Here is a 22,603-nt window from a genome sequence, read left to right as displayed (position 1 = left end):
CTAGCTTTACTGTATATTAAAAGGAAATTATAAACTAGGAAAACAGGTTCTCATAAATTTTTTATGTACACGAACAATGTTTTGAGAAATAGGATTTTACAAAGACTGTGCCTTTAGTATATGTTACACCACCAAAAAAACATGTGTGCATTCATATGGAAACTAAAATGTAGACAGGCAGTTCCAAAACACATTTTTTATATTTTCAAGAAAAATCCAATTTTACTGGTAACTAACTATAAGTAAGCTAAAACTTCTAAACACAGCAAGTAACTGATTTCTAATGACAGCTTAGGCCTACAAGATGAATGAAGTTTACCATAAAAGGAATGGGCCTACTTATACCATAAATACTGAGTAATGGTGGTGCTTGAGGACAAGGGTAGGAAGTCCTGTTGGAATGAGTGGCATGACTCAGCTCACCCTCAGAAGCAGCTGGAAGAAAGAAGATAAACTAACAAATCCTTATGGAAACTCTGCCACTCACCATGAAGCATGAGTTAAGTCTTAGAGAAATGAAGACATTAGGGCAACCAGTGCATACATAGAACTATGGGACCTCAGTAGAGGCAAGAAGGGTGGCCTGCTTTGGTACCACTGTGGAACATAGGACTAGGTTGAAAACTTAGATGTACCACAGGCTGAATGGAGAGAACTTGACAGTTTCTCAGAAGGAGCATCAGTCAAGTACTTCAACAAGTACTATAATCAGCCACACTCAACACACGGGGCTCAGGCACCTTCAGGTAAGAAAAACATTTGGGATAGTGGCAGAAATTAGTATTTGGAATTCTTCAGAGCAACATAAAAATGGAGATAGAAAACATGCCCGTATTAAGCCCACAGGCTCAAAAGCCACGCTGCCTAGGGAGATGCTGTACTACCAGTGTGATCTATGTAATTAGGACAAGTTAACCTCTCTGTGCCTCAGGCACCTCACCTGTAAAGTATGCACAGTATTAGTTGTACTTCCTAAGACTATTTGTTGTGTCATCAAAGCAATGAACATATCAAGTGTTTAAAGCAGTGCCACAGGCTGGGGATGAAACCCAGGGCTAGAGTGCTTGCCTAGCATATACAATTCCCAGCACCACAAAGAGACAAATAACAAAGTAGGTGGCATAAAACTGAAGGACAATGGCAGCATTTAGACATTTTTTGGTGTGGGTTTTTTTTTTTTAAAGAATACTGTCTTTTAACAAAAGAAAACAAATGCAAACATGACATGACAATACAGACACCATAATACAACTCCAGGTGGGGGAGTTAGTGGGAGAGCATGGCAGGGACCACAGGCTTAGAAAAAGCTTTCCAGGACTTTTGAATAGACTAATCTGTTGCAAAGGCCACAGAACAGTGGTAACAGGCTATAACAAACTACAAGTCCCTGCCCCTGGGCCTGCTTAGACAGACAGACACACATGGACATACATGGAAATGGACATGGACACGGACATGGGACACACACACACGAGCACACTCTGGTCTTCACACCCATGAAGGAGGAAGTTATCTCTCCAGTCATACAGATGAGCTTGAGATGCCCCTATTGAGGGTCTGGTGACCACATTGGCTCGTTTCTAGACTGCTTGTAATCACAAGTACTGTACAAGGTCCAAGTTCCTTGGAGGGGTGGGTATCCTTGAGGGCATTATCAGTCTCAGTCATGGCTGGCGCTCTAACAAGATCAGCCACTCCTCAAAAGCAGGGAGCATCAGAAAAGCAGTCAGGAAACCACAAATGTTCCCCTCGTCCTGGTAGTTTAACCTCACTGGAGGCTTTTCGTTAACCAATGTGTTCCTGTGAACACATTGGGACACAGCATATTGTCCTGAAGTTATGAGGGTAGAAAGGTGCAGGCCGGAAGCAAAAGAGAACACTGACTCTTTTCCTTTCTTCTTAGACACCTAAGCTTGTCCAGCAGGAAACTGCAGCTGATTCCAGCCATCATTATCTGCAGGAAGCCTCTTTCTGTGGACCACACACCACCTGGACCATGGGCCTCTGGGGACGATTCTTGTCTCTACTCCCTCCACATTCCCATCACTGGATGTCAACACTGACTCCAGTGCAGATGTGGTCACACAGTGATACTAACCTCTTCATAGAAAACTGGGAGACTCTGAAGGACAGGCAACTGTTCTACAGGGACAGGAGCCACATCAAGGGGCAAAGTTCCCTTTCTGGGGATGCTTTTTTCTGGGCCACATTTGATATTCTTGATATATTCTCTTGATCCTGGTCTCTTTTGCTGCACTAGAAATTGTCTGCAAACACTTACATTGCTCTGAGTAAGCTTTCTGGCAGATTCACTTGTAAGCCTCTAATTTCAGTTCTTTGCTCCTCAGTTTCGACTTCTGGCAGCAACCTCACAGACTATCTCTGGAGGATAGTTTGTGGGATAAGGGAAAAACTAGGATCTTCTTCAAGGTTTTGGGCTTCTGCTTCCTTCTTGAAGAGGAGTCTCGTTTTCTTCACATCCATGATGCATGTTTTCCAAATGACATGTTTGGTTCCTCTCCTTGCTTCCTGCCTGGTGCAGGGACTCCTTGCTTCTGGTGTTCTCCATGCTCAGCCAAGAAAATGGAAGGATACAAAGTTCTCCTAGACATTCTGTTTTTCTTTTGGTGTTGGTATTGGAGTTTGAACTCATTGCCTCACACTTACTAGGCTGGCACTGTAGCACTTAAGCCATAACTCTAGTTCTGCTTTTGCTAGTTACTTAAGAAAGAATCTAGCAAACTCTTCTGGCTGTACTGAAGTAGCCAGGATTACAGGCATGAACTACCAGCACCTAACCAGACATTATTAAACATTAGAGAATTTAGGAAATAGATTTTATTCTTTATATTTTCACGAGGGAATTTAGGGAATAAATTAAAAGCACTAAGACAAACAACTAAACAAATCACTAAAAGACAAACCAAAAGAAAAACTCATGAATAAAGTTGGAAGAAGAATCGATGTTTTATCTGAGTAAACATGCAATTACAATAAAATAGGTGGGATTGTGAACTGAGTGTAAATGTTATAAAACATTAGCATAATAATCTGAGAATGGAAGAGAATTGTGTGTGTACTGGAACTCATCTGACTCTAAAACTTATACATGGTAAAGAAATTATATTGGAAATAAAATGACAAAAGGTCTTTAAATCTCTTTTTCTTAATCATAATGATCTTTTTTTTTTTTTTTTTGGCCAATCCTGGGGCTTGGACTCAGGGCCTGAGCACTGTCCCTGGCTTCTTCTTGCTCAAGGCTAGCACTCTGCCACTTGAGCCACAGCGCCACTTCTGGCCATTTTCTGTATATGTGGCGCTGGGGAACCGAACCCAGGGCCTCATGTATACGAGGCAAGCACTCTTGCCACTAGGCCATATCCCCAGCCCCTCATAATGATCTTTTAAGAACTAATATTTCTGAGCTCTTATCATGAAGTATTCCTCTAGAATTAAGCAATACCTTTCATTTGTCTCCCATCTGTTTTGAAACTAAATTCATCTAAGACAAAATATATTTTCTAAAAGCACGTAAAAGGTAATCTTATTTCCAGAGGTTACTAACCTCTGTAGTGGATATGTTTCTCTCTATCATAATGACATAAAGTATGCAATATTTGAAAAACTATTTTCCAAATGTTAATATTTGAAGGTTTCTAGGTAATGAGATTTTTGAATGGCTGTTAATTATTTCCTTGAGATTTTCAACTTTTTATAAGCAAATCGTGTGTGTGTGTGTGTGTGTGTGTGTGTGTGTGTGTGTGTGTGTGTGTGTCAGTCCTGGGACTTGAATTCAGGGCCTGGGTGCTATCCCCGAGCTTCTTTTTCTCAAGGATAGTGTTGTACGACTTGAGGCACAGCCTTTTCTGAGTAGTTTATTGGAAATAGAGTCTCACAAACTTCTCTGTCTGGGCTGGCTTCAAACCACAATCCTCAGATCTCAGCCTCCTGAGTAGCTAGGAATTACCAGCACACAGCTTGAACTTTATTTTTATAAATATAACCATGATATAAAGGCAGCTGACTCAGCAGTGCTAATTTCATATTAAGCCATAGATAGCTACAACGTAACTACAAAATTCATTCTAGTGTTTCTGTGTATTGTCGAAGAAAGACATACTAATTCCATTCAACACAATCAACTTACCAGGAAGGGCTGCTTTACTTATAATGCCTGTCAGCAGAGCCAGTTCCTGCAAAGAGCCAGTACTCATGTCCTGACAGCGGAGAATTGCTTGTATGGTATCAGAATGGGAAATGAGAAACTGCAACACCTGAGCCAAGGATCAGGACAAAGAAGAAACAGAGGTCAGAACAGAAAACTGTAATAGAAACAGTGTTGAAGCAAACAATTCAGTGTTGTGAGGAGAAATAAGAAAGCCAAGTGCTTCTTGTACTTACACAGTTTACTTCAGAGAGCTAACAAGGAATTAAAATTCATAAGAAAGCTAAAGAGAATTATTTCAACGTCGTTAAATTAATACATTTAGAGGCTATTATAGAAAAATACAATGTGAAGGCTGGGGATATGGCCTAGTGGCAAAGAGTGCTTGTCTCCTATACATGAGGCCCTGGGTTCAATTCCCCAGCACCACATATACAGAAAATGGCCAGAAGTGGCGCTGTGGCTCAAGTGGCAGAGTGCTAGCCTTGAGCAAAAAGAAGCCAGGGACAGTGCTCAGGCCCTGAGTCCAAGCCCCAGGACTGGCCAAAAAAATATATATATATAGTGTGTGTGTGTGACTTGGAAATGGTGTGTGAAAATACCTTTTTCCTTTTAGTGTTTAGATGGAATAAAAATTTTAAATAAATGGGGAATGGCCAAGAGCTTGCTCTTCCGACATCTGACTAGTGGTGACCTGTGCTAGGGACAGCACGTCAACTCTTTACCTCGCTCTCCTCGTGATATGGTAAGAACAAAGGAGTCATAAATGCTAATCTCCAAACTCTGGTCTTTCCTTTGGCATTTAGGAACACACCACCATGGAGACAGGGTTCTCCCAGCACTTAAACACAGAAACACCTCAACTAGTCTGCAGGCACAGACTAAGGAACTGTGTCCACTTTAATTTTTCCATAAAACTCTCAGCCTCAGCCCATAATTGATGGATGTGGAGATGAATAATCCAAACTCTTTAAAGATGCTTTTGTAAGTGATTCTGCTAATCAATACAAAATTGGTATCAGGGAACTTTTGTCTTGTGTCAATGTTCCAGTTCTACTTTAAAAGTCTTCATTTCAATAAAGGAAAGCTCAGGAAAGTCTTTTCCAAAGAGTAGTCATGTGTGAGGGGAGTAGAACATCACTTAGCCTACAGTGGCATAAAATTAAAGTGTCACTTTAGCAGTACTGCTGAGCACCACTGGATCATATCCATAATTCCAGGTACTCAGGAGACTGAGATATGAGGATAGAGGTTTGAAGACAGTCTAGACAGGGAAGTCTATGAGATTCTTATCTCTAACTACTGGGGGAAGTCTATGAGATTCATATCTCTAACTACTGAAAAAGCCCGAAGTGGAGCTGTGGCTCAAGTGGTAGAGTGCTAGTCTTGAGCAAAAAGCTTAGGGATAGCGCCCCGGCTCTGAGTTCAAGCCCCAGGACTGGGTGAAGAAGAAAGGGAAAAGGGGATGGGGGGAGAACAAAGAAGGGAGGGAAGAAAGAAACAACAGTGGCATCCCTGGTGAGATAGGTCTGAGTCTGATGGCAGGAAAAGTTGACAGGACACAGTTCCTGAGAGCATCACAATCTAATAATAAATATACTAGGTTCATGCAGTCCAAGTTGGCCTCAAAATGATTCATCTCTCATAGGATTTTAGGAATATGCCACTATGCTCATTGTTTCCTTTTCCAGAGGCACACGTCTGATTGCTTGCTTTCTATGTCAGGATTCTACTAACTCATACATATGTTTCATTCATATTAGAACACAAAAGTGGGTGAGTATAGTTCAGAGTAAAGGGTAAGGGGCCTATCTCAGCTAAAAGCAGTAGGATCACAATGGATTCACTTAAGCGTTCTATTCATAGGACTTCTGCATTTCTAAAAGGAGGATTCTGCATTACATGGTTTACTTTTACTGTTTCACTTAAAATTTGTTTGAAGTAGAAACTTAATTATAATTTTTTTAAATCTTCAAGTGGTTATAAAAAGTGGTTACCATTCAAGAAATCAGTTTATGAATACAATGAATCTAATCGGTCTCACCACTTTCATGATTCTCCCTCCTCTTCCCAACCCAACCTCTCCCATCATTACCCGGTTTCTTAGCAAAGGGTTCCTCTTACCTGCCCTGCTGCCTGTAAGTGCTGGGCCATGCTGGATGTGAGAATGACCTGGCAGAGCTGGAGTGCTGGGAGCAGAATCTGGCGGTAGCGATCCACAGGCGTAGGGATGAACACTGGGGGATCTCTCATGCCAAACAGGCTTGATTCATTTCAGCCGAACAGAGAGAGGGCAAAATTCCGAAATAAAGACATGTTCTTAACACTCCCCTACCATTTATGTGGCAAGTGAACCACACACAGCTGACTAAGATGCAAACGCATTACAGGGTACTTTGCATTCTAACACACATTGGAGGTTCAAAGAAATCTGTACCTTTTCTGAACCTAGAGCTTAGTAAAAACAGAGGTATATGAATTTGGAAAAATCTTATGAAGAAAAACCTACATAATTATAAAATACAATCCTTAAATCTTCAGAAACAGAGTAATCCCCCACCCCTCTTTTTTTCTTCGGGGGCTGGGGTTAAAATAGGACTTTTTGTGTTCTAGACAGGTGCTCTAGAGCTAGTCATATATCCATCTCTTTTTGCTTTATCTAATTACTTTTTCCCTCACCAGCCTTGTACACTATTCTCCAACCAATCTCCACGGCCCTAGTAGCTAGGATTATAGTCATGGAGCCACTCGTGCCTGGGTTAACAATTCTCTTAATGCTCCCTTGGACCATCGAGAGTGTAAGAAATACATAACACAAGAACTACTTTCTAAGCCAGGCGCTGATGGCTGGCACCTTGTTTACTCAGGAGGCTGAGATCTGAGGATCACAGTTCGAAGCCAGCCTGGGTAGAAAAGACCCTGTGAGATGCTTATGTCCAATTAACCACTCAAAAACTGGAAGTGGAGCTGTGGCTTAGGGTGGTAGAGCACTACTAGCCTTGTATAAAAAAAATCTCAGGGACAGTGCCTAGGTGAGTTCAAGCTACATGACTGACCCCAAAAAAGGTACTTTCTGTAAATTTCTTTCTCTTACACCCAACCCAAAAATAAATCTAAACCAGTCCATTATATAAACTGTGGCTCTTTAAGATTAGGTTTTAGCTAGGCACTAGTGGCTCACGCTTGTAATCGTAGCTAATCAGGAGGCTGAGATCAAGAATGCAGATCAAAGGCAGAGTGGCAGAAAAGTCCCTGTGAGACTCTTATATCCAATTAATCACTCAAAAAACAAAAATGGTGCTGAGGCCCAAATGGTAGAGTACTAGCCTTGAGCACTGAGAGGCTCAGGGGCAGCACCCAGGCCCTAGTTCAAGATCCACACCTGACCAAAAAATAAAATAGGTTTTAGACTACCATATTAATAAACTCTTTAATGTAAATGGTTATATTAAAATTTTTAGACAAAAGCAAATGGCTGCCTACTAAGAAGAAACAGAAGCAGAATATAAAAAGAAATAGCCACTTGTTAAAAAAAAAACTATAACTTGTGGGTGAGGATGGTAGGGAACAACTGGGAGAACGAGGGAAGGGTTGACACTGTCCAAAAGAAATGTACTCTACCTGACTCATGTAACTGTAACCCTTTTGTACATCACCGTTATAATACCAATAAAATAATTTAATTTAAAAAAAAGAAATAGCCAAGAAAGGCTTTGCACAGACAAGTGATGATACACTATGAACGCACTATGTTAGTGGAAACAGTAATTTTCATCTTTAAAACATTAGTAAGCAGGGCTGGGGATATGGCCTAGTGGCAAGAGTGCTTGCCTTGTATACATGAGGCCCTGGGTTCGATTCCCCAGCATCACATATACAGAAAACGGCCAGAAGTGGCTCTGTGGCTCAAGTGGCAGAGTGCTAGTCTTGAGCAAAAAGAAGCCAGGGACAGTGCTCAGGCCCTGAGTTGAAGCCCCAGGACTGGCAAAAAAAAAAAAAAAAAACCATTAGTAAGCAGTGTCGAAATACTAGTCATATAGGTAAGCCAGGGAAAGTTTAAACATTCAACCTGTCAATGAATCCTCTCTAAACAATTACTAAATCTACACTAATTCATCTATTGTTAGGAGGGAATATTATAGAACACATAATGCTATAGTCATGTAGAGAAAACATAAATTCTAACAATTCTCTAAATTGAACTAAGAATCTGCTGAAAAGCTTGAAAACAATCTCATTTGAAATTTAAAACCAAGCAACAAACAAAATATTGGAATGAGAAAAACACATATAAACTCTAAAGCCCATTCAAACCATAAAAAGGAAATCTACAACAAATTATCATTTTTCCTGTGTTTTGAAGATAGGGCCTCACTGGACAGACTCAAACTTAGGCCCTTCCTGCCCCAGCCTCCCATGTGCTGGGATTACAGGTTTGAGCAACCACACTTAGCAACAAGCCATATTTTTACCATAATATTTTTTAAGTATTTATAGTTATAGTGTTACACATGGTTATAGTATTATGCGCCTTTTAAGTTCTCTGTAAAACATGTATTTCTATGGAACTATAAAATAAAAAGGCTTACAGATACATACTTATTATTATCTATTTACATACTTCATTAGCAACTTCTATATATTAGCAAGTAATAGGCACAGACCAACAACCACCTCCTTAAAAAAATCCCAGAACTATAAATCAGTGGACAAATTGGATTCAGGGCTTTTTTTCGCCTTCATGAACCTTTTACTGGACATTTAACCAAATTAATCTATATAGATACTTACCCATGTGGATCCATTTCTGGCCGCATGTCATAGACTTGGCATTGTGCTAGTCTCACAATCACCCCAGACCTCAGTAGCTCTAAAGAGCCCTGCTGTATCTTAGCTACTCTTGTGAGAAAGGCCTACAAAGTTATGAGAGGAAAATTGTCACTATAGAAGTCATATCCCAAGGACATCATGTGAAAATGACAACTCTCATAGCACATTTCCCACCTGTGGTTACCAACGAAGCAAAGTTCTGAGCTAGCTACTCATATATTCCCCTCTTCAAAAGATTTTCCTGAGGACTTAGTGACACATGTCTACACACAGTGCCTTGCAGGAGTTAGCTTTCAGTTAAACTCTTAGCTTCTGTCTTCACCATGTGCCCTTACAGAGGGCTCACAGATCTCTCTAGTACCTACATCTATGTATGGTACATGGTAAGTATTTACTAAGTACATGGAAAAAAAATGAACAAAGGCAGAAACAAGAATTCATTAACAATCTAAGATTTCAGTGCCTCTGTCAACTGTGGCAATTAAGTTTAATAGGAAACAAACAGATTTGGAGGAAGGAAATAATCAAGTGTTTAAAAGTAGAAAAAAGGGGAGGAAATTCAGTGAGATTCTTATCTCTAATGAAATACTCAAAAAATCCGGAAGCAGTGCTGTGGCTCAAAGTGGTAGAGTACTCACCTTTAGCAAAAGAAGCTCATGGACAGCACCCGGGCCCAGAGTTCAAACCCAAGGACTGGCCAAAAAAAGAAGAAGAAGAAGAAGCCAGGCACCAATGGCTCACACCTGTAATCCTAGCTACTCAGACGACTTAAAATCTGAGGATCATGATTTCAAGCCAGCTTGGGCAAGAAAGTCTGTAAGATTCTTATCTCCTATTAACTACCAAAAAATGCCAGAAGTGGAAATGTGGCTCAAATGGTAGAGTACTAGCCTTGAGTAAAAGAGCTTAGGGACAGTGCCTCGACCCTGAGTTTAAGCTCCAGGACCAGCAAGGAAAAAAAAAGTAGAAACAGTACAGTGGAATTTGCATTAGTCAAAACTATAAGTAGGGCTGGGAATGTGGCATAGTGCTAGAGCGCTTGCCTAGCATGCATGAAGCCCTGGGTTCAATTCCTCAGCACTACATAAACAGAAAAAGCTGGAAGTGGCACTGTGGCTCAAGAGATAGAGTGCTATCCTTGAGCAAAACGAAGCCAGTGACAGTGCTCACTCAGGCCCTGAGTCCAAGCCCCAGGACTGGCAAAAAAAAAAAAAAAAAAAACCAAACCTATAGCAGTAATCTGATGGTTCAGTTCTCATGGAACACTCACTACCAGTGTAAGGAAGAAGCAGTCGACCACTCAGGACAGCTATCACCCGCTCATAAAATACATTCCACACACAGATTTAAAACTCCTATAAATGATCACAGCTTATCGATATAACAGAGATACTCAAAATAAGCACATTAGTCTTCCTTAATATAACTACAGACCCCACATCACATTCCATATAGTCTCACCATTTTGGATTCATAAGTATAAAGGGCCTTTAAAAGAGGAGGCTGTGGAGTGAGTAAGCTCTGCAAATTACGATCATCTTCTACCAAGCTGTCCACAAGGACCTTCAGATAGCCGCTGTTACTAAGATACAAAAGCCACTGCTGCTGCTTGTCCACAGACACAATCCGATCAAGGAGAGCCAGGGCCAACATCTAAAGAAAAAACTGAATTAATCAAGGTCCAAGCATGCTGATAGCTATCAAAATCAACCACAGCCATTGCCTTTTCTCCATAAATCTTTACATCTTTTCTAACAAGGAGAGTGGTTGCTTCTAATAAAATTTCCTTAATTTTTTGAGAAGTTTAAAACTATACTGTATATACGTGTGTGTGTATACATATATAAGGAATCTTGACTTATTAATAAAATTACAACTTTTTAGGATACTTTGGGATCAAAACCTAACACATTAAAATAATGACATTAAGTATATTTTAGCTGAACCCACACAGACATTACTTGTTAAAAAAAACTTTTTTCCCTAAACAAAAACAAAAAAAGCTGTTATTTCTAAAATTGTATATGATAACTTACCAGGAGCTAGTTAGTGGCTCACACATGGAATCCTACTCAGGAGGCTCAGATCTGAAGATCGAGGTTGAAAGCCACCCAAAGCACAAAGATCTGTGAGAATCTATCTCCAATCAACCAGCAAAAAAGCTAGACTGGAGATATGGCTCAAGCAGACCATGGGCCATGAGCAGAAAAAGTCAAGTGAAAGCTCAAGATGCTGAGTTCTGGCTTAAAAAGAAAAAAAGAAGAAGAAAGCCTGGAGATGGTGATTCACATCTGTAATCCTAGCTGCTCAGGAGGCTGAGATCTGAGGGTTGCAGTTCAAAGCCAACCAAGGTAGGCAAGTTCATGGGTCCCAATTAGCCACCAAAAAAAGCCAAAAGTGGAGCTGTGGCTTAAATGGTAGAATGTTAGCCTCAACTGAGCAAAAGGAGGTCAGGGACAGGGCCTGAGCTCAAGCCCCAGAACTGGCGGAAAGAAAAAAGGGAATGGGAAAGGGAAAGGGAAGGGGAAGGGGAAGGAAAAAGAGAAAGGGGAAATGGGAAAGGGGAAGGGAAGGGAAGGAAAAATCCTCTTATATAAGTAATTAAAGCTAACAAAAAAATGTGGGCAAAGAAATAATAGATTCTCAGCATAAATTATGAGTTAATTAGAACTCCAAATAGAAGTAAACAAAATAGAAAGGAGCAAAGTAATACCAGTGTGTAATTAAAGCAAATAAACAAATTCACTATAAAATAGTATGAAAAGTAATTCAATACACACTTTAACCACTGATTCCATTCATACTTTCATAAAGACAAAATACTTATTCAGTAAGATTACTACCAAGAGTTACCTTACCCGTCCAATCTCGTGACCATCACAAGCATCTCGACAGACCACTTCCATGAGAGCAGCCCCGTAACTCTCAATTATGGCTATGTTTTCTCGCTGTAATTTACTAAAAACATCTTCAGGAGCAGTCAGCCTTTCCCACATGGTTTTCTTAGCTATAAGGGTTAAAACAGAAAAAATACTTCAGTAAGAAGTAGCTTAATTTCAGGTACGTGGCTCAAGTGGAAGAATGCCAGTCTTGAACAACAACAACAACAACAACAAAAACACACTGGCAGCTTCCAGGCCCTGAGTTCAAGCCCCAGGACTGACACCAAAAAAAGCACATCCATTATAAAGGCAACTTAAATGTACAATGATACTAGTATGATAATATATTTCAGTAAGATTTGTGTAAATGAAATAACGTGATGCCCTGGGATGGATGGGATGGATGGATGGATGGATGGATGGATGGATGGATGGATAAATTATCGTCTTGACTCTGTTAAAGAATGTGTAAAAGCACTCTATCTGCCTGGTGATGAGATTTTGCTAATTTGATTAAAAAGAATACAAAAAGAAAATGAAAAATGTAAGGGGTTGTAATTTTTTTTATTTGGTGGTGGTTTTAGGACTTGAACTCTGGGCGTGAGCACTGGCCCTGAGCTTTTTATTCAAGGTTAGCAGGCTACCACTGGAGCCACAGCTCTACTTTGGTTTTTGTAGGTTAATTGGAACAAGAGTCTCATGGACTTTCCTGCCCAGGCTTGGCTTCATACCACGATCCTCAGATGTCAGCCTCCTGAGTAGCTAAGATTGCTCTTGTAAGCCACTGGCTCCCAGCAACACTAGGCATGATAGCATTTTATTTATTTGTTTGTTTGTTTTGCCAGTCCTGGGGGCTTGAACTCGGGGCCAGAGCACTGTCCCTGAGCTTCTTTTTTGAACTATTTTACTATTTTTGCTAACCTTAAATATATTCAGAGACAGTAAGTGGGTAATACTCTTGTATAAATCTACCATTTGGCTATTGTTAGCTTCTAAGGAACTACAATACAATAGGTAATTACAGTAAGACTAAAATGAGATAAAGTAGATCTTTTTTTTTTTTTTTTTTTTTTTTTTTTTTTTTTGGGCCAGTCCTGGGGCTTGGACTCTGGGCCTGAGCACTGTCCCTGGCTTCTTTTTGCTCAAGGCTTAGCACTCTGCCACTTGAGCCACAGCGCCACTTCTGGCCATTTTCTGTATATGTGGCGTTGGGGAATCGAACCCAAGGCCTCATGTATATGAGGCAGGCACTCTTGCCACTAGGCAATATCCCCAGCCCTAAAGTAGATCTTAAACACAGTGATTTTCAAAAATAACTAACACTCATCAAGAACACATTAAGTCCATTATCAGAAGGTCCTTCGTCCAAGTTGCTAATAAATAATAAAATTACTGACAGAGAACAGTATACACTGATCTGTTAAACAGTTTGAAACTTTTCTCATATCTGGAGATCAATGATTCCAGATTTTTATTCTCAATTAACATGCTAACTGCCCTTGAGACAGCAGTCATTATAAAGTTTCTGTTGTTGTTTCTTGAGACAAAGCTTTACTATATAGCCCAGGCTACATTTGAATTCTGGGGTCTCCTGCATAAAGAACTATCTGCCTTTGGAGTGCTAGGATTAATAACACCTTGCTAAAAGCATCAAGTACACATGTACTCTGATGTGATACAATGGAATTCTATGCATAGCACACTGCTCAATGGGGCTGGAGATAAATGAAAACAAGTACATAAAGCTAAAATAAATATTTAGGGGCTGGGGATATAGCCTAGTGGCAAGAGTGCCTGCCTCAGATACACGAGGCCCTAGGTTCGATTCCCCAGCACCACATATACAGAAAACGGCCAGAAGCGGCGCTGTGGCTCAAGTGGCAGAGTGCTAGCCTTGAGCGGGAAGAAGCCAGGGACAGTGCTCAGGCCCTGAGTCCAAGGCCCAGGACTGGCCAAAAAAAAAAAAAAAAAGAATTACAAAAATAAGTACGATAAGGAAAAAAAAGCCCTTAAATATTTTAGCTTTTTTTTTTTTTTTTTTTTTTTTTTTGGCCAGTCCTGGGCCTTGGACTCAGGGCCTGAGCACTGTCCCTGGCTTCTTCCCGCTCAAGGCTAGCACTCTGCCACTTGAGCCACAGCGCCGCTTCTGGCCGTTTTCTGTATATGTGGTGCTGGGGAATCGAACCTAGGGCCTCGTGTATCTGAGGCAGGCACTCTTGCCACTAGGCTATATCCCCAGCCCATTTTTGTAATTCTTAAGTGCTAAAGAGGTAACTTCAACTTTAGAGTACATTAGTGATTATATAAAGGCTCAATGATTATAGCTGGATTTAACCAAAAGATGAAAATTATTTTTTTAGTACTGGTACCTGAACTCGGCACCTAGCAAGCACTCTATCACTTAAATCACACCTCTAGCCTTTTTTTTTTTTTGGCCAGTCCTGGGCCTTGGACTCAGGGCCTGAGCACTGTCCCTGGCTTCTTCCCGCTCAAGGCTAGCACTCTGCCACTTGAGCCACAGCGCCGCTTCTGGCCGTTTTCTGTATATGTGGTGCTGGGGAATCGAACCTAGGGCCTCGTGTATATGAGGCAGGCACTCTTGCCACTAGGCTATATCCCCAGCCCACCTCTAGCCTTTTTTGGCTTTAAGATTCACACACATTCACACACACACACACACACACACACACACACACACATCATAGGGTCTTACTTTAGCCTAGGGCCAGCCTCAGGTGGTGATCCCCCCTACCTAAATAGCTGGGATGAAAATAGTGCACCATCATGCTAGGCTCATTTGTTGAAATGAGTTTCACTATATGAATTTTCCCCCCAGAGGCTGTCCTCAAACAGTGATCCTCCCAATCTATGCCTCCAAAGTAGCTGGGATTACAAGTATAAGCTGTGTCCAGCCTGATTTTTCTTGTGAATATGCCAGTCTTAGGGCTTGAAGTCAGGCCTGGACGCTGTCTTTCAGACTTTATTCCTCAAGGCTAGTGCTGCTCTACCACTTGAGCCACAGTTCCATTCCTGACTGTTAGCAAGTTTATTGAAGGTAGGAGTCTCATGGACTTTCCTGCCCAGGCTTCTTTTGAACGAAATGTTCAGATCTCAGCCTTCTGAGTGTGCCCAGCCAGATTGCTATGTTTAAAAGTAACTATCCTTAGAAAACAAGTAAGTTAGGAATCACTGCATTCCTACCAGCTTCTAAGGTGTCTGGTTCGTCTGGTCTCTGAGCAATCTGTAGGTAATACAGCAGAGAGCCATACAGATGAGTCCTCACACGTTGGAATCCACCACCTGGGGACAGCACAAAAATGCAGTCAAGTAAAAGTCTTTGTTCTAGGAAAGTTAAAACTACAAAGCTGTAATTTATAGGACTTTTTTTTTGGGGGGGAGGGGTAAAATACCTGTCTTCAAGATGAAGTCTAACAGTTTCTTCAATATGATGTGAAGTGAAGAATCTCCAATTGAAGCAAACCCCACAAGGGGACTCTCAGCTGGCGAAGGTGAGGCGAAGGAACCATCAAGCATAAAAGCGTACTGGGTATCTCTGGGGCCCGAGCCCAAAGGCTGCTTCTGCTCTGTGCGCACAGCCTGGCTGAGGTGGGCAGTCAGGGTGAACACGGCACCCGCAACCACAGGCATCAGTTCCTGCGCTGCTTCGTCGTCCAGAATCTACCAGTGCACAGCAAAGCACAGTGAGGATCCCACTTTGAGCAATGAGTTTTAGATACATTTAGTTTCTCCACTACCATGACACTAAGAATGTAATGGAAGTATTCAAAAGAAAAAAGTTAATCTGTAGAGAAAAACTGAAATGTGCTGAGTAACTAGTGTTTTAAGCCTGAAGGGATTCTTAGCAGAATTCCACAGGTTTGTGTTTGGAAATTTACTAAATGGTCTCAACACCAGAGTCCCATTCAGGAAATCTGGGTGGATCTATGCATTTTTAAAAAGCTCCCTAGATAATTCTGCTACCCATTCTCTAGCTGGGTGCCTTGAATTGTACAGAATTAACCTTTTAGTATTAATTGGACTGGTGTTGTATTAGAATATATATACATATATTAGGGTAGTAAATGTTTGTTTAAATGGTATATACGTATCTGTTCAGCACCATAAAGCAACTGAGGAAACGTCTCACCTTATCATGCACATCTTGTAAAATATCACGAATAATGAGCTGTCGATCTTCTGTCTGAATGAGGTCCTGAGGACAAGCTGTCAGTATTATTTCTACCAGCTGCCTCCATGACTCCAGCACATGCCGCTTAGCATGAAGACACTGAAGCAATTTGTTTCTTCCCACCACATACTGAAGTATAGTGCTGATTTCCTAAGTCATCAAAGTTCAAACACACAATCAACACACACTAGCAGCTAAGGTCTGTATCAATAGGTTACTATTTTTAATACTGTCAGTTGTACTTGAACATCTACAACATGTATGCCAGGCCACAAATATCTCTTTCTTTTATTCTGGTAGCCAGGGCTGAGAAAATTAACATATTTGAGTGGGGGGCTGGAGGGTACTCATGCAGATTGCATGCGTATCTATAAAGCAGGGATGGCAGTAATAAAAATGAAAATGCACTCTGTAACCCTATTTTTTTCTTCTTGCAACACTATCGCTCTAGAACACTAGAATGACAAGCTCAAGAGCACATTTTCCTGATACATCTTTGCTTGTTTGCTCTTATTTGGCCAACTGTTTCCAGTTCTATGATTCTCACCCATAACTACCCACTTGTGATGGCAAGTGAAGTCTCATTCTAGAACTACAGTGTCACAGGGGGAAAAAAAAAATCTTGTTTTTGTTAGCATGCCAGACATTAAATTTCAGTTCAGTTAATAAAAATGATAAACTTGCAAAGGAAAGATGCCCATAAAACTTTAATTTTTAAGTAATGTAACTAATTAATGAAATACATGCCAATTTAGGGTTTTCTATTTATCCAACAAGTTAAGTAGTTTAAGTAATTAAAGGATAAAATGAACACATACTCAGCAGGACTTACCTCCATTAGTAGAGGCCTCTGTCCTATGGCTGCCATACCCTGAAGAGCATTGACTTCAGCTACCAGAACCCTATGTAGAAGCTTTATGATTAGAGAAAAAAAAAATTAGCATTTTCAAACATTATAAAATAACAACACACAGCAATTACTATAAACTAAGGAAAGGGAAAAGTTCCAAAAGTGGTACTGTGCAATTTCCAGACAAACCCTAAGTATCCCTCACATTCCAAAGAGTGCTACCAAAGAACCTATGTGGCAGTAGATCAATGCCACTGCCCTGGACATCTTTTTCCTGATGATGATGCCATGATATATTGACTTCGTGGAGAGCTAAACTGTAAATACCACTCCATACTAGGTGCCAGTGGCTCATGTCTTTAGTCCTAACTACTCAGGAGGCTGAGATCCTAGAATCACAAGTCAAAGTCAGGAGAGTCTATGAAACGCTTATCTCTAACCGCACACACAAAAAAAGCGAGAAGTGGAGTGCTAGGACTGAACAAAAAAGCCTGAAAACACAACCCAGGCCATGAGTTAAAGCACGTTTGTGTGTGTGTGTGCCCGTGCACATGCACATGTGCACATACATACGTGCATACAAAAATCCATAGTTCTTAGCTAAGTGGAAAAATTACTAAATGGGGGGCTGGGGATATGGCCTAGTGGCAAGAGAGCTTGCCTCGTATACATGAGGCCCTGGGTTCAATTCCCCAGCACCACATATACAGAAAACGGCCAGAAGTGGCGCTGTGGCTCAAGTGGCAGAGTGCTAGCCTTGAGCAAAAGGAAGCCAGGGACAGTGCTCAGGCCCTGAGTCCAAGGCCCAGGACTGGCCAAAAAAAAAAAAAAAATACTAAATGGTGACTAGAAGCCTTATAAAAGAGTTAATGTGGTTTATTAGGTTTTATGTTCTGCTGTTTGATATATGCTGCAGTTCAATAAGCTACTAACTAGACCTGTTGGGGGTGGAAACAACTACACAGCTCTATGTTTTCCTGACAGTTCAATGTCTTAACCACTTGATATCGTACATTAAAGCAATCCTGGGACTGGGGATATGGCCTAGTGGCAAGAGTGCTTGACTCGTATACATGAAGCCTTGGGTTCAATTCCCTAGTACCACGTATACAGAAAACGGCCAGAAGTGGTGCTGTGGCTCAAGTGGCAGAGTGCTAGCCTTGAGCAAAAAGAAGCCAGGGACAGTGCTCAGGCCCTGAGTCCAAGGCCCAGGACTGGCAAAAAAAAAAAAAAGAAAAGAAAAGAAAAGAAAAGAAAAGAAAAGAAAAGAAAAAAGCAATCCTTACCTTAACATTGCAGACGGTTTGTCCCCGTAAATTCTTGTGCTCACAGTTAGCAATAACTTGTTCTATCTGGGCTCGATCAAAAAAATCCAACTGCAAAGGCTCAGGAATCTCCTGACTGAAGTCAATCGAGTCAAGAATACTTAGAATTTTTCGACGTACTAGAAAATAAAAAGAAGTAAACAACCTGTCCTTGGGACACTGAAGATTAAACTGTTATATTCAGCTCATTCTCAAAGACTGTGCTATGTTTAGAAAGGGCATTATTCTAAAAACTGAAGACTAAAATCTATGACTGATTTTATTTCTAACATATCCACTTACAAAAATATTTTCCTTCCCATCCTATAATCTTAGCTATTAAAAAACTATTTTTGAGAGGCTGGAAATGTGGCTTAGTGGTAGAGTGCTTGCCTGGCATGCATAAAGCCCTGGATTCAATTCCTCAGCACCACATATACAGAAAAAGCCAAAACCAGAAGTAGTGGTGTGGCCCAAGTGGTAGAGTGCTAGCCTTGAGTAAAAAGAAGGTCAGGGACAATGCTCAGACCCTGATTTCAAGATCCAGGACTGGCAAAAAAAAAAAAACACAAAACAATTTTTGAATGACAAAAAATCTTGACATTTTAAGTAATGATGTGTACAAAATAAATCATAGAAATATAAAGGGTTTACCTTTCGTAGACGTGTCAAAGTGAAGAAACCCAGAGACAGACCTATTTTCATCTTCTATTCCTCCTTCACCATCTGGTGGAGCCCAAAGAACAATGTATGAGTCAGAAAGTAAAGAGCACACTCTCAAAATATATTTACTTGGAAATAGCAAACATAGTGTATTTTATTTCTAGGTCACTGTTTCTAGGTCAAAGAGCCCTTTGCAAATTACAATGAAACAGATTGATGAGGACTTAATTCATCTGATTCTTTTCATCCCTATGGGATCCACTTGTAATTTTAAAGAGGATAATCAGAATTTCAAAACTAGCAAAAATCAATCCAACGATATATATGTGTTTTTCTTTAAAGCTTATGTTTAATTAGCATGTATATTTATTGGGCTAGCTCAGGTCATATTGGCTAAGTGTGATAAACTTTCACTGAATAATTTTGTGTACAAATAATGACTATACTGTGGGTACTTGAGACACAAATAAAGTCATGGGACAATGTTTAAATGACATTTTAAGAAAAATATTCTAAAGCAGAGAAAAACTGTTCAGTCTCCAATTACATACTAATAATAAGATTGAGATTTGCATTCATAAACCAGTCACCAGCACAATAAAACAAATGTCAGTATTCACATATTCACCTGAGTAGGGTTTTACTGGCATGTCATCCAGTAAGAGGTGTAGGAGCCTCTGCGTATGTGACCGCTGACGATTCAGAGAAGTCACCCTTAGTTCTATCGAGGCAGTCTTCATAAGCCATGACATTTGGTTCAGCATAGAGATTTCATATTCTGGGATTTAAACACATTAATTTCATTTCGCAGAGTAATAATACAAGATCAGAATGTATCTAAATTCTATAACACATTGAATAGGTAATGAAATTAATAATTCATAAATTTGGCATCATAATTATACTATGAAATTAAAAAAGATACAAAGAGAAAAAAATAGGCTAGTGTCTGTCTATGAAAAATAAGCTGAAGTAAATCAGGAATACAATCAAGTTTTTGTTCCCAGGAGAGCTCCACAAAAATTAGTCTGCTATACTTTGATATTAAAACATTGCTTACTATTTCATTATTTTAGGACTGAAATCAAGACTCAAACTTGGTACCCAAAGCTTTCACTGGCTGGCACTCTACCAACTAGTCCATGTCTCTACGCCTTAACATTTCATTTTAAGAAGCAATTCATAGGCAGGCACTGGTGGCTCACACCTGTAACCCTAGCTATTCAGGAAGCTGAGATCTAGAGAATCAGGCCAGCATAGGCAAAAAGTCTAATAAACTTCATATCTGAAATAACCAGCAAAAAGCTTGGCTTGAAAGCCAATAGCTAATGTGGTAGACTACAAACCAAACGGGCAAATTGCGTGATTGTGAGGCCTTACATTCAAACCAAAGAACTGGATAAAATAAATATATAAATGGTCCAAATCAAAATTTTTGAGGGTCAACATGAATGTCACATGTTGAAAAGTCTCCATTTGACCTATATGACAGGTTGCAATGAAAACAAAGGCACAAGCAGGGTGTCACTGATTTACTTAATAATTATAGCTAATAATTCTTACTTAAATAATTCCAGTTTCTCAGGAGGCTGAGATTTGGAGTACTAGGGCTCAAGGATAGTCCAGGTAAAAATGTCTGCATAATGCATTCTCTAAAATAACCAGGCTCGAAGTGAGCTCAAATGATAGAATACTAGCTGAATAAGCAACCAGAGCAACTAAGGCCCCTAAGTCTAAAAACCCTGGTCTCACAAACATGAAAACAAAAACACACAGGCACACTATACTATATATAAGATATATTTAGACTTGGGTCCTAGTCCCAAGCTAGCTCACATATACATAAATAATTCAAAACGATACTACATCCAGATATGGATGTATATACTTGTAACATACTTAGGAGGCTAAAAAAGGAGGAACAGGAGTTTGAAGCCAGACTATATTACACTATAAGATCTTGTCTCTAACTATATACAAGACCATAACACGAAATACTTCTGGAAGCCAAAACAATGTCCTACCTTTGTTAGAGAAAGGCAGATGTTGTAACTGAGAGAATAAAAAATCCTGGCTGGTTCTCAAATACCTCATAGTAGGACCAGATGTATCAGAACATGCACATAACTGATATATCACCTAATGAAATTAAAAAAAAAACCTTTAAATCAGCTTTTTATGTATTATAAACTTAAAGCTACTATAAAGAAAATTAAGATACATCAACCCTAGTATACTGTGCCCAGGCCAAGTTTAAGCTCCAGGACCAGCACATGTACACACATGTGGTGTGTGTGCACACACACACACACGCACACACACTAATTCATATACATAGTAATAAATGAATGCAATTCAAAGTCAGCGCATGTAGGAAAGTCCTTGAGACTTATCTACAATGAGCCCCCCTCCCCCATCCCAAGGCTAGCACTCTACCACTTGAACCACAGCTCCACTTCTGGCTTTTTTTTTCTTTTTGGCCAGTCCTGGGCTTCAACTTAGGGCCTGGACACTGTCCCCGAACTTTTTTGCCACTTGAAGCCACAGCACCACTTCCAGTTTTCTGATGGTTAATTGGAGATAAAGAATCTCACAAACTTTCCTGCTCAGGCTGGCTTCAAACTGTGATCCTAAGATCTCAGCCTCCTGAGTAGCTAGGATTACAGACATGAGCCACCAGTGCCTGGCCAGATTTTATTAAACAAACCCACTCACTTTTTTTTTTCTGAAGATGATACACAAACATATAGGTGAAAGAAGCGTCTTTCACTAAAAATTGCAGCAATTTCTTGTTCAAATACAGACTGGTTGGCAGATCGAATGTGGAGCTGATAATCCACACTGGTTAAACTCCCAAGAATTGAACAAATGGTTCTGGTGAGCCTAATCTATAAATAGTAGATTGTTGGTGTAATATTTGTTTAACTAGGATGGTGTTAAAGTTTGGATTCCCAAACTTCTTAAAAATACAAAATTTCAGACAATCTTGAAAAACAACCTGTATCCTATGATGGTAAAATGGTCAGGAGCCAAGAAGTGCAAATGTTCTCCCTCCTACTCCTTCCCTTCTCCACATAACCCTTGCTTCATTCACTTATTCAGCTGCCTTTAGCGCATGCTTAAGCTTATCAATTGCTTCTACCTACATTACAAATTCTGTAACACTGCATTGTAAAGGGCAACTTTATTTCCCAATTAAGGAAGAATTTTGGCTCATAAGAAACAAACTACATAAAAACATAGCTAGGTTGGACATTAGTGGCTCACACCTATAATCCTAGCTACTCAGGAGGCTAAGATCTGAGAATTATGGTTCAAAGTTAAGCCAGGACAGGAAAGTTTGTGAGATTCTTATCTCCAATTAACCACCTAAAAACCAGAAGTGGAGCTGTGGCGCAAAGTAGTAAAGTGCTAGCCTTGAGAAAAAATGCTCAGGGACAGTGCCCAGGCCCTGAGTTCATGCCCACAACTGACAAAAAAAAATTAAAATCTAGCGGCAGTACTCAGTGAAACAATGTTTGAACAGTCATCTAGCAAAAGAAAATAGTGAAAAACTATAAAAATAAGAAAGCAACAAAAGAATCTACATTTCACTAAAATTAACAATGCATTATCAAGAAAATGTGTCTGGGTGCCTGTGACCCTAGCTATTCAGGAGGCTGAGATCTGAGGATCTAGGTTCAAAGCCAAGAAAGTCCATAAGACTCTTATTTCCAATTA

At 40.1% G+C, this 22,603-nt stretch overlaps 1 protein-coding gene across 2 annotated transcripts in view; it reads right to left on the bottom strand.

The window, feature by feature from the left end:
* Nup205 (nucleoporin 205) overlaps positions 1–22,603 on the bottom strand; it is a 71,543-nt gene that overhangs the window by 8,060 nt on the left and 40,880 nt on the right. For both annotated transcript variants that reach the window (XM_048340280.1, XM_048340281.1), the window contains exons 23-35: positions 20,908–21,022; positions 19,512–19,661; positions 18,875–18,946; positions 18,203–18,360; positions 16,899–16,979; positions 16,025–16,216; positions 15,288–15,555; positions 15,079–15,177; positions 11,854–12,002; positions 10,457–10,648; positions 8,957–9,078; positions 6,290–6,428; positions 4,148–4,274 (exon numbers count right to left, since the gene is read on the bottom strand). In XM_048340280.1, the coding sequence (XP_048196237.1) occupies positions 4,148–4,274; positions 6,290–6,428; positions 8,957–9,078; positions 10,457–10,648; positions 11,854–12,002; positions 15,079–15,177; positions 15,288–15,555; positions 16,025–16,216; positions 16,899–16,979; positions 18,203–18,360; positions 18,875–18,946; positions 19,512–19,661; positions 20,908–21,022 (1,864 nt within the window). The remainder of the gene's footprint in view (positions 1–4,147; positions 4,275–6,289; positions 6,429–8,956; positions 9,079–10,456; positions 10,649–11,853; positions 12,003–15,078; positions 15,178–15,287; positions 15,556–16,024; positions 16,217–16,898; positions 16,980–18,202; positions 18,361–18,874; positions 18,947–19,511; positions 19,662–20,907; positions 21,023–22,603) is intronic.

This window comes from Perognathus longimembris, chromosome 2, assembly GCF_023159225.1.
Source record: "Perognathus longimembris pacificus isolate PPM17 chromosome 2, ASM2315922v1, whole genome shotgun sequence".
Classification (NCBI taxonomy): Eukaryota; Metazoa; Chordata; class Mammalia; order Rodentia; family Heteromyidae; genus Perognathus; species Perognathus longimembris.
This window is presented reverse-complemented; position numbering and strand designations above follow the sequence as displayed.